Source organism: Ixodes scapularis, unplaced genomic scaffold (assembly GCF_016920785.2).
Source record: "Ixodes scapularis isolate PalLabHiFi unplaced genomic scaffold, ASM1692078v2 PGA_scaffold9__187_contigs__length_104089568, whole genome shotgun sequence".
NCBI classification, from domain to species: domain Eukaryota; kingdom Metazoa; phylum Arthropoda; class Arachnida; order Ixodida; family Ixodidae; genus Ixodes; species Ixodes scapularis.
Window position 1 is genome coordinate 79,643,545 of NW_024609884.1, and position 12,601 is coordinate 79,656,145.

The 12,601-nt window shown below is 50.2% G+C and overlaps 1 protein-coding gene across 1 annotated transcript in view; it reads right to left on the reverse strand.

Moving 5' to 3' along the window:
• Window positions 1–672: 672 nt before the first annotated feature.
• Window positions 673–12,601, reverse strand: part of LOC8043609 (protein tincar) — a 106,643-nt gene continuing 94,714 nt past the window's right edge. The window contains exons 3-4 of the mRNA XM_040223686.2: window positions 3,256–4,547; window positions 673–3,150 (exon numbers count right to left, since the gene is read on the reverse strand). Coding sequence (XP_040079620.1) covers window positions 2,638–3,150; window positions 3,256–4,547 — 1,805 coding nt within the window. The 3' untranslated portion in view covers window positions 673–2,637. The remainder of the gene's footprint in view (window positions 3,151–3,255; window positions 4,548–12,601) is intronic.

Below are 12,601 nucleotides of genomic sequence, written 5' to 3' on the forward strand. Positions count from 1 at the left end.
AGAAGGACATTGTTAAATCTTGTCTGTGCACTTCCCGTCTCGAGCTTCTCGGAGAGGCACACAATCAGTAGGTGTCCTCCTGTTCCCATCTTCAAATGCAAAAAAAAAAAACAAAAAAAAAAACAGACACTAAAAAAAGCGGATATACCTTGCCCCCCCCCCCCCCTTTTTTTTTTAGAAATGTTTATTTGAATTGTTTGACATTGTTGTTAGGGTGTAAAAAAAATAGATTCAGGGACCTGGTGTTGCAAAAAAAGACTTGGCGAAATTGGAGTGCCAAGCCTCCCTTTGCGCTGGTCAATTCGTATGACAGTTTCACTGCGCTCAAATTTATCAAAATAAAAACGATATTTTCTTTAGAAAAGGGGGGGGGGGGCTGGTCCTGAAAAAAATGTAACGGATTACAAGGAATCTGTTACGTAAGAAATGTAAGGGAATTACTTTAAAATTACTCTAGAAAATATGTAATTATTCCGTTACTAAATTCCCGATAAATGTAAGGGATTACAAGTAATTTCGTTACTTGTAACGGATGACGTAGAAGTCTGGGCTGGTGGTTGCCGAGAAGGTCACCTGATCATCTCGGTAACCACCAGCCCCTGCTATGACCACGCGCACTTGTCACTGACTACGGAACTTGAAAATAAGCGAAGACTCGAGTCCGTTCTTGGGGAGAGAGGTATCTTTATTGACGTAGTGTTTATTGTCATTATTCAGGGATCGACACAAAAATGACCACTCTGGAGCAAACTCCGGGGGGTGCAGGGTTCGTGCGATCCACGAGATCAACCGCTTGGAACACCCGGGACACGAAGACGTCGTCCCCGAGTGCGGGGCCGTCAGCGCCGGCGCAGAGGCCACCGCAAAAGTTCAGACACACGTAACAACAACAACGAACAAAGCAACAAACGAATAACCAAACCAACACAACAACAAAAAAGATATGACTCCTCTTCTGGGTTTCTCCTGTTTTGTTTCTCCAAACTTGAAACCGGGCGGCGCATTCCGCCAGCAATTTATGAACTCCAAGACCGCTCGTCTGGCGGATGCCATTTTTCGCGGTCCCACGTTTTCTTTCTTTCTTTTTTTGTTTTGTTTTTAGAGCAAGTCTTTGGTTTCAGCGGGAGCTGAAGGAAATGGGAATTTCGAATGGTTCCAGAGGCCCTGAACAGTCTCCAAAAAGCAGGGTTAAAATTTCAGCGTATCCAAGTGGAAGTGCGTACCGGAAGTTGCTACATTTCATCAGTATTGTGGGAAACCGCGGATGCGAGACGAAAACCAAACTTTGAAATTGTTGCATAAGCTTCGGATGGTTCTCTTTTACTCCAAAACAAAATATTGGGTCAGTGTTTGATGGATGGTTGGGTGTAGCAAAATTTAAAAGCGTCAGTGAGCCATTCGGTCGCTAGTGGTGGTGGTGGTTTTTCTCAAGTTACATGCGAAATACGTCTGTACGTGTTCTCGTGCGTCTCTGCAATAGTTGATGGAATCAAGCTTGGTGGATTTGACAACACGTCGCGGGAATGCATTTTAGTAAGGCAGAACATCGTGTTTGCCGACTTGGGATGTACACATTGCACTCTTTTGCATCGAGCTTTTGAGCTCGACGAGAAAACAAATAAATCGTAAATTTCGCGAAGAACAAAAAGGCACAAAAAGAATACTTCAAAGTGACTCCAATTAAAAACACGAGACAAGTTTGATTGCTTCGGTAGTTTAGCGCCCCCTGGCCGCATGGGGCTCTTCCCCAACACAAGGCAGTTCAACGTATGACGCGTTTATACATTCAAAATAAGTTATAATGACTGTACAAAACAAGGCGAACATGGTGCGGTGCGACGACTCCGAAGAGTGATCCCCAACGTAGATTTCAGAAAACATCAGTTCCAAAAGGGTTCTTCCGTCGAACGTATCGGAAACCGCCTTCGGTGATTAAAGAGGAAATGACAAAATACAGGAACGCTGGAGTTCTTGAGCATGCAGTAAGAACCATACTGCATACCAAAGGAGGTCTTTATGGAGGGAGAACGTACTTTTTTGTGGAAACCCGAAGAACGGTTCATAGTCCCTAAATAAATGTTTAGCACCGACGACCTGTTTTTGCCCCTAAGGAACCATTCTGCATATTGTTTGCTTTGCTCTTTGCGACAGACGTCATTCTTCCCAATGTACTCATTGCACAATCTTCTACTGTAATCACCTTAAATGGCACATTGTATTTTTTCTGAACACCATCAACAAATGACAAAAAGAATCCCTTTGTAACCGTCTCTTCCTCTTCCTAAAGTGTAGCTCACCACGTGGGGACGCTCAGGATTCCGGAACAAGTGGAACAGAAGTCCTGGTACTTGCGTGGGTCACGACAAGTATGTACAATCACTCGCGCGAAGGGATCACGATGGTTTACTACGCGTACAAAATGGAGCCACGCTTTGCGAATGCCGGGCTGCGTTCGCCCCGTTCCGATGGTGGAACGAGGGACGAGCCGCTCCCGGTCCCACAGGGACCGGGAGGGGGCGCAGAGCTTGCGGCCCGGCGTTGACTGAGTCCGGTACCAAGAGGAGGGGGGGATCACTGGCACGTCACGTATGGCACAAGGAGTGGTGTTCGAGCTATTCACAATCCCACGGCAACGCGTCAAGAAGCCGCTGCGTCCGAGTCTCCCGATGACGTGAGCGAATAGTTGGCCGAGTCCCTGCGGTGCGCATGCAGGAGCCCGGCGGCCGCCTTGTGGCGCACAAAGTCCGGCTGGTCCGTGAAGGACGTTAACCGAACGTTGGTCTTGCGGCCGAACGGGTCCGCGTCGCGGCGAATGACCAGCTCCGGCGGCGCCATGTTGCGCTGCAGGGAGAGGCTCTTCCAGGGTGTGGAAGAACCTTTGAGCGGTTCAACCAGCTGCTCGAGACTGGAGGCCCGCTTGATACTTTCGCTACACGCCGAGTGCACACCACTCGACTCGCTACTGGCACCTTTCTCCGGGCTCGTGGAGGTGTCGCTCACGCAGTCTGAGCGTGGTGTCAACGTTGTCGAGGGTGAGGTGGGCCCGCCATGGACCGTGGCGCGTACTTGCGTAGTGGCCACATCCACAAGCAGAAGCTCGTAGTCAGCCTCCGGCAGCAATGCGCTCGTGTCTCCCAGAGGGCACAGGCTCTGCGAAGGATGGCCGTTATTAGATGGCTGGTCAGTGTCACGAGGTTCGAAACGCCCATGAATGGGCGTATCTAATATCGAGCTAACTATAGTTTCAAAGCTCACCTTATAAAAGGGCTCCTCGTCGCCCTTCCGGCTCCCGCGTCGAAGTGTAGAAACCTCCCGTAGCGTGGCATAGTCCCCACCATCATCCGAGTGTGGGTCAGAAAGGACGTCTTCAAACTTGACCCCCGATACGTGCTGCTTTCTCAACTTGCTCAAAATCTTGGGAGACTTGCCGGATTTCTTGCTGGGGCTGCATCCCTTCTCCTCGAAGGTCACCTTATGCTTGGGGCCGGATGTCTTGCGCTGACCTCTCAGCCACGTGCTACGCTCACAGGTTCCATTCTGCGACGAGCTCGGTTCCTTGGCAGCAGATGGGAGCCGAGGCTTGAGCCAATATATGTCCTCGTCTTCTGAAGGGTGGGGAAGCTTGGACACCTGTGCGAATTTCGTGGCCAAGCTGATGATGGCCTTCTTAGAGGAGGCCTCTCGAACCTGGTAGGTGTGACCCTGGTCGATGACTAACAGAGGTACCTCCCCCGTGGTCTTGAGCAGAGGAGTATATGCGACGCCCTGAAGTTGCCTGACATCTCCTTGTGGTCCCTCAGGCGAGAAGTCCCAGTCGTGCTTGAGGGTGAGCCCGAGCCAGAGCGCGATCCACAGCAGGAGATGAGCCAGAATTCCCGCGACGACCGCCAGCACGGCACCATCCAGGCTACCGCAGTAGACCTTGGTAAGGTCATAAAGTAGTGGGCCTCCGGAAAGCACAAGCACGCTGAGCACGAAAAAGGCGTACAGGTGCGGTCCATGGCCCCAGAGACCTCTCGGAAAGGCTCCCTTCCAGGTGATATGGTTCTTCATGGCAGCGCGAGCCTTCCACTCTTGAAACTTGAGCAGACCATATGAATAAAGCACGGGGCCCGAGAGTGAAAGGGCCGTGCTGTACAGGGCGTACAAGAAGAGCGTCGAAGGTAGGCCCAGGAACAGCGGACCGAATCCCGGCAGTACCTCACGGACGCCCGCCACCTGGACCTTGTAGAGGACGGCAAGGCCCGTATAAATGAGCAGTCGTTGCGCCATGCACAGGCCCAGGTAAAGCGAGAAGAGCAGCGCGAAGCATTTGTTACTCTTCCAGAAGACGGCGGGGTAACGCAGCGAGTAGACGAGCAGAGCGAGTCCGTAGTTGAGGAACTCGGCCGACGTGGCGGCTTCGTCCAGGTGAGGTAGCGGCCGGGCCACCTCGCTCGCCTCACGGTCCCACAGCTCGGTTTCGTTGATGGTGCTCAGGAAGCTTAAAACCACCAGGCGCTCCCGGTGGGGTAGCAGCAGGTCCAGGTCCGTGCGCCAGGCATCGCCTGTAATAAACGACAAGACGTGGTTAGAGTCTCGCCCCGGTGATTCAATGTGTGCGGATCATGTTGAACGGATAAGCAGTTCTGAAAGCAAATCCGGTCGAAATAAACAATTGTGCAAGTTGCGTAGATCTGTGCGAAGGCTATAATAGCTTGTGCCGAGGAACCCCGTATGCACTTTGCGAAACCATAAAAACAACAGGGAGACAACATAGCCAAGCGACATCCCCGGCGCACCAGAAAAAAGGCAAATGGTAAACAGTAACTTTAGTATTTAATTAAACAGGAATGATCACCCAATAGCGGGCGCGTATCAGGGCTGGGCAGTATCGCGATGCAAATGTATCTCGATAGTATCGAAGGAAATTCTTTCGAGTATCTGTATTTCAATATCGAGGTACATTTGAAATGAGTATTTGTATCTCTGCTGCTCATCACCACAATATCACTGGTTTTGTGCAACACCCTAAAAGGCGTAGGCGCGAAGACCAAACTCGCGAAGTATTTCGTTTGTACGCATACTCGCACAAAGGAAGCAGTTCTGCCGCGCGCTCGCCGCTTCTCGCAAGACTACACATAACGCTCGAGATTGAGTATAGCGCCACTGGACAAACACCGAGCCGCATCTTCAAACAGTGCGCACGCCCACTATGCTACCTGAATTCAGGTGCACGGCTGACAAAAGGTTGTTGTCTCTTAAAGCGGTTCATTGGGACGTTCGGTTCATCTTCCGAGCTTCTAAAAAGCACCGAAAAGGACGATGACGAGACAGGTTGAAAGATATAATTGGATTCGTTTAACCTGTCTTGCCCTTGTCTGCTTTTTTTTTTTCGGCGCTTATTTTAATTTTTTTTTTTTGCCGGCCCATAATTAAGGCTGCATTTACATGAATGCGACAGTGGCACATCGAGTCGAGATATGATAGTTTTAATTGGTAGCAGATGGGTTGAAGAGCAAGAAGTAGGAAGGCAGGCTGCATGCGATTGGTCCCTACCCGATTCGATGGGCTACGATCGCATTCATGTAAACGTAGCCACTTAGCGCTTTCAGTGTATATGAGAGGGTCTCCTGCCAAGAAAAAGTCTTAACTCCCGCGAGCCACCGCTAAACACTTATCCAAAATGCAACCCACCGTAAAAAAAAAGAAAAGAAAAAAAAAAGATTTGACAATGTACGGCAACAGCGAAGCGTTCAAAGGGACGACGCGGGCGCAGGTCCATAGCTATATACCATAGCTATATACCATAGCTATGGTACTACAAACTGAAGTGGGGCACGTCGTACACGAACTAGAGCGCTCCCCGGCGCTGTCAAGCACAGCGGCCGGCCGTGCAGCCGACGAATACGGGTAATCGACAGCGCGCCTTTCCAAGTGAGCACCGCGGCACAAAGGCGTGCGCGGTCCCGCCCCCAACAGCCCCGCAATTCGCAAGGTGCGCTACTCGCGGGGAGCTCCTCGCTCGGCAATCGCCCGAAAGAAAGAGCGCCTGCTGTTGACACGGGGGCACACAGTGCCGCCACACGCACAAGCCTCGCATACACGACCGCTAGCGTTTCTCTCGCCCTTAGCGGAGTGCGCCGTGGAAGCTGAGCACTGCAGCCGGACCAACCACCGGCCTCAGCACGGGAATGCGATTCCCGTGGCCGTGCATCTCGGAAGTGCGCGAGTCGTGCATCTCGAGATTTGCGATTGCGTGGCCCGGACACGTAGCTTCCGTTCCAGTGCCATGGCTTAGTCCCGAACGGGGCCCACCCCGCACCTGAGCCAGGCTCTTTTTTTGGGCTCCCGTTTGGACCCGTGCCTCCGGTTCCATCGGCGAAATCGTCCTTCGCGCCTGCCTTTGTGTCATAACGGCAGGGGTACGCGGCGGCACGCGCGAGCGAGAACCGACGTCTGCGTCGATCGATGGGAGCGCGTGCAGTTCGGGGCCCGCTCTGGTGATGTATTAACCCGGCCTGCCAGAAGCATCACCGGCTGCATTTGCGAGTCGGGAATCGATCTTGGACAGTGACAGGGCCCCCCGCGAACCTCGCTTCTGCGACTGACGCCGCTTTTGTTTTAGGGGCTGCTGACACCCTCCGAAGCAGTGCGTTCTGACGGGTTGCCGATGGGACGACTGACGGCGCGCTGACAGCAGCGAGCTATGCAAGCTCGCACTGATGCAATGCTTGCGCGCCGCCCACCCCTGGAAATCTAAGAAGAACACAGGAAGCTTTGTTTGGAAACAATACTATGATGGGTAGAAAGGGAGGTGCGACGGTCACACGGGAGTGAGGGGTCACGCGATCCCGACCTATAAAGCGCAGCATAATCCGTGTGCGAAAAGCAGCCTCGCTAGTCCTGGGCTAGAAAAAAAGAAAACGCCCCCCCCCCCCCCCCCCCCCACAAAAAAAAAAAAAAGGAGGCAGGTTGAGCATTTTATTACACTCTGTAGGGGTATTAGGTACGTTTAGTACACTGTTACCGTGTTCCGCGTACCGCACTACCCGAGCCTTTGAAGGGCGTTTTTAAGCGCGTGCCCCGCGATCACGGTATCACTCCGGGCGCACGCTTAAAAACATGCATTAAAGGCTCCGGTATGCACGTTTCCATCGTTTACAAAAATCCCATTTCACGCGTGCTAAATCACAGTTCAGCCAGCGTTTGCTCGCAATTGCGGCCAGCCAGAAAGTGCGCGTGCATAACACAAAAACGAACGCGCCCTCATACGCTTTCATGGAAAGGTGTATATACTTTAATGCCACAAGCGTGAGAGCTCGAGGTCGATGCTTTGAAGCGTCCTTCCGCAGAATGAGCACTCGCGCTAAAAACGCTCGTCTCAAAGCCAGGAGCACGGGCTAACTCGCGCTTGTAGCTTTGGCTGCAGTCTCAGCTTAAGGGTGCGGTATGCGGAACACGGTAACGGTTCGCTAAAAGTCCGTATCGTTTAACTGTAAATGGAACCACGACCCTATAACTGCATTTAGCTCTCTTACGAAAAAACTGCTTATGAAACTGCTCGATCGAGACTCAAGTTAAAAATTGTGTTGTATGTATGTTATTTACACAGCCGGAAGTTAGACACTCCCAATGGGATTTTGGTGCCTCAGCTGTAGATAAGCAATTTAGCCAGTGCAGTACAACCACCAGCCTGGGATCTTTAACGTGCACCACGCAGTAGCGATACACGACCGCAGGCCGTTGCGATACTTATCCAGATCGAACGGGCAGGGGTGATAATTGAGCCCAGGATCCTTGAGCCCAGGATCCCTGGGTTCTGCAGTACGAGCTTTCGCTACACGTGCCATCGCTCCCCCTGGGACTCAAGTGAAAGCTACGTTACAACCGCGAGCTTGAATGGACGGATGTTACCAAGTGTTCGGCGCTCGCGCGTGACGCCGCCGTAACTTAAGTTCACAGAAGGCAGATGGCACTTCTCGAGACGCCTCCTGCCAACTCGTGCTCTGCACACGCAGTGCTTCACCGAGGTTTTCCCACGTGCAAAAAAGACTAAAGTTCACTCGATGCATTGCGGAAGCGGCGGCGTAACAAAACTGGCTCGGGATATCGGTCTATTCTGCTGGATTGTCGTTCGTAGATTTTTTTTTTTTTTTCATTCTTTTATTTTGTATTGGCGATTTCCGCCACTTGTTTTTGAACCTACTTTCAAGGTTTCGTCTTTAGACCGCCAGGCGCTGTGAAGATCTGATTCGCTCCAGAAGGCTGGCGAGCGAAACTGCCGCCACATTTTTCTGTTCGAGCCGCTAGGTGCCGTCATTTTCGGTGGAGTCGCCAATACGTATTGGTCTGTAAACCAACATCCAGCGCGCGAATTCTTCTTTTTTTTTTTTTTTTTTTTTTTTTCGAAGAGGAACTAACTTTTTCTGAGGACACTCTGATCAAGCCGTCACGTCGCTTATCTCGCAGAGCACGCAGGGCGCCCGTCATTGCGGCCGACGAAAAGAGCGAATGACGAGGTCCAGAAAACGATCCGGACCCAGAGGGCGTTCCGGGCGTCGGCATGACCAGCACACGTCGTGCTCAGTGTCCCAACGCGGGTCGGGTTTTTCGCCCCAAGCGTTCTCTGCTTCATTCTCTCATTAGGCTGCCTCCAAAGATTGTAATGACCGGACTTCAGCGTGTTGCGCGGGAAAGCGGACGCACGGACTTTCTTCGTCCAGACCGCTTAGACCGTAAAACAAGCAAAAAAAAAAAAAAAAAAAAAAACAACGCAAGAAAAGGAAGAGAAAGGAGAAGGCCTCGAGTGTTGGCGCGTATACGCTACATGGCGCGCACTGGAAAGTGCAGATAATTTCGCCTCGGTGCTTCTCTGCTTCCGGCACCAAGCAATCTGAGCTTATGGAGCGAGCCGCGCAAGTGGAGAAAAGAGCGCGGTGGCGAGCAGCAGCAAGACGGCCCTCGAGGCGGCCACTTGTGGGCCTAATGACCACCGAGGCCGAGGCGCGAGCACAGCGACGACGACGACGGCTCCGCTGATTGATGTAGTCATTTCTCGCGCGCCGGGTTAAATCAAGGGGTCGGCCGGAGCGGACCCCGCTGCGATGCCCGGATGGGCGGAGCTGCGCGTGCTCCGCCGGAGAATCGGACAGCGCTCGGGCGGACCTTCCCTTTGCTGCGCGGTGGCAGGCGTGTTTCGCGCGTCTGTCTGTGTGCGTTGGCGGACCGAACGATAAACATGGGTCTCCCTCCGTTCTTCCAAATTTCGGACCCATCATATCCCTTTTAATTCTATCCAAGCCAGCTGAATCTTTGTTTTTCGAAGGCTCGGAGCAAACTAACGGGAATAAACGTGACAACGGCCGCCAGCTCTCATTTTACAGCGGTAGCTGTTAGTAGAGCTCTGCACGAGGCCGGGCCAACCAGAAAGCCCGGGCCAGGTAGCACGGACCCGGATCAGGCTCGGGCCCGGAAGCACGTTGATGCTGAACGTTTTTATTCCATCGTGACTTCAGTTCATACCAGACTGCGCAGAATCTGTGACTTGTATATGCTCTATAATGCCTCAAATATTTTCTTCATATTTTGAACGAGTGCTATTAAAGAGACACTGACGCACCCCCCTCCCTCCCCCCCCCCTCCCCCCCCCCCCCTCCCCCCCTCCCCCCCCCCTCCCCCCAACATTTTAATTTTTTTTTTTTGCCAGGTATGGTGTCAGAAGACTACCCAATCAATATTTTGCTACAGTCATGCATATATTTTATAAACTAAAAATAAAAAAGAAAGAAAAACGCAACTGCTCGAAACTGAAGAAAAATTTGCACGGAGGCTCGGAGGAGAAATTTGCCGGATGTCACGTGGCTGTCGCTCCCCACCGAGTTTTTTTTCCCGTTCTCCGCTTCTCAGGCGCATGAAACAGACGACGACAACGAGGACGTTGCTTGAACCGTTTGTCGTGCGATTGTTTCGCAGTTATATCCCTTCTCCTCGCTGTTCTATACTTGAAGATTGATTGACCGGTACCACGAACGACAGTTCCGAAGTAGCGGTCCTACATCCGTTGCAACGTTAGCCCGTCGTACGCCGCCATCGCGTCGTCCTGCCCGCGGTACGTCTCCACATTGAGAATGATGGGTGCATCTAATTCCTGTGGTCTGTGCAACAATATTCTTTCGATCAACGTATCTGCGGCTTGTTGGAAGCCACAAAAAAATGGGGTACATAATCTTTTCTTTTTTAATATTGAAAGTGTGCCTTAGATGACCCACGACCTTGAATATATGTAATATGCATCAGTTTGAACGGCACGCGACCGTGGAAAAATGAGTGAGCGCGCCTGAAAACGGCCAATTCTCGACCGGCGGTTTTCGGGCGGCAAAAATACGAATTTCAAACCTCAAATAAATAAAAAAACAAAAAAAAAAAAAGAAAACATTGCGAATTAAATAAAAACATCGGCATGCATAAGTACCCTGCCCTGTCAGTGTCCTTTTAAGATTTCTATGTTGACATTAGCATTTTTATGTCGACACATAACGTCTTGACGGCGTCTTTCATGCCAATTAGGCTAAACTAGGGTTCTCCAAACGTTTTCGCTATGGGGCCGGAATTGGGACCTGTTCCAGTCTCGAGGGCCGGAAATTAGATAAGACAATAGAAACCAAGAAATACCAAATAAAAGAAGCCTAAATAAGCATTTAAATGCGTCAAGTTAAACTAGAGCAAAAAAAAAAAAAAAGAAATGCAAGGCGGACAAACGCATAGACTTTACTTTTAAGTGCAATACTTTTACTTTTACGACATTGCAAAATAATTGTGAACCCGAGAACTCACAAGACATAAATCAAAGCGCATATGAAATATGGAATATTCACGCAGGGCAGAAGACTTATGAAAATTGTAGATCAGATTAGATTACTATGCACGATATACACGAGAACGCAAATGAATTTTTTCATAGTTACGCACACATGAAACAGGGTAGTACAAATAGCAATTCTAGGGATGATAATGCACAATAAATAATATGGCAAGAGAACCGACGTTTTGATGTTGTTTTCTAGACATGTGCGAATGCTGGATTTGGAGTCCGAAGCGAAAAGTGATTTTGGCCGAATATATTTGAATGGAAAATTGAATAGTTCCTCCGAGCTTTTCACTACTGCACCAAGCTTTTCACTACAGTATTATGCCTAAACGAAAACCCATTTGAACTTGTAAAGGTTATTTCCAAGGTTCCACTCGTCCACATCTGAGCTAATTTTAATCTAGCTATATTTATGGACTGTGACCTCAGAAAGTCCGTTAACTGCATGGGAATGGCAAGTAAATGATGCATTGAACAAAAAAAAAAAAAAACTTAAAGCTATAGAGATACTCGGCTGTACCTAATTAAGTCGATTTATAAATCTTCTTGCTATATGCTAATATCCTTTATTAAATCTAGAATTTGAGAAAAGAATTACAATCATGAATGATGAACGTAGGTTGTCAGGACATGCCTGCCTAACATATACTCTTGCAAAATAGTCACAGTTCAATTTTGAAAATTTTACTGTAGTGAAGAGTTCAACATTAAAAAAGGTTGATTCTTTTTACATACACCCCGCGCGCGCGTGCACCATCCCACTTTGAAAGTCGGCTTTCCTCTTAAAGGGGCTGTGCAACGACATTGGGTAGAAATATTTTGTTACTTTACACCAGCTTCCTGGCACTACACTCCGTTTCACCTTATGTTGTACCGCAGGGAATGCTAGAAGCACGAGCTCATAGCGTTGGCAGCTGCCCTTGGTGCACGGGAGCTTGTGCCGCCGAGATGTGCCCTAGAGCAAGGAGCTCGCGCTTGTAGCCTTTCCTGCGGTACAACACAAGGTGAAACAGAGTATAGTGGAACCCAAGAATACTCGAACGAAACACCACTGACCAAGAAGCGTCTTCGTCGCGGTGGAATTCAAAGGATGAAAGCGGAGCTTTTCTTTCAGCCTCTCCTTCCAAAGCCGACTTTCGCTCCTTCGCGAAATTTGATGACGCAGCTGTGGGGACAATGGCAACAGTACGATCCCCGGGAATGCGTCATCGAGCTTTGCGGTGATGATATTCAAATGCTGCTTACACAGTGGACGGAAAGACTGCGTACGCATTCGATCTGGGCTCGTGACAATCGATGCCTCGACATGCATTGGGGTAGTGACCCGTGTCCAATCGCTGCAACGACGACAATAGCCGAGCCATAACAATGTCTGGAACTCAGCGCGTGTCCCGTGCTTTGCCAGCCCCATCGCGTGGCTATGATCAACACTGGCGGCATATAACTGGCTCCAGATCACGTGGCCGCTTGTTGTGGCTGCGAGTTGAGGGGGTGAAGTGTGCTCGTTTTTCTCCAATTTTTTTCTGGGACTTCTATTGCGTGGCATGAAAAACGAACGCGTGTTTTACAAGTCATTAACGTCAGGGGATCCGTTCTAAGCGGTATTTGCGCAAAGTACAAAAATTGTTGCATCGCCCCTTTAAGAGCGTGACCGCCATAATTGTACTTTTCTAAATGTTGATCGCGGCGGGTTAGCCCCGTTGAGCGCACTTCTTACCGATCACCGGTGCACTACAGAGAAGCAACACCCAC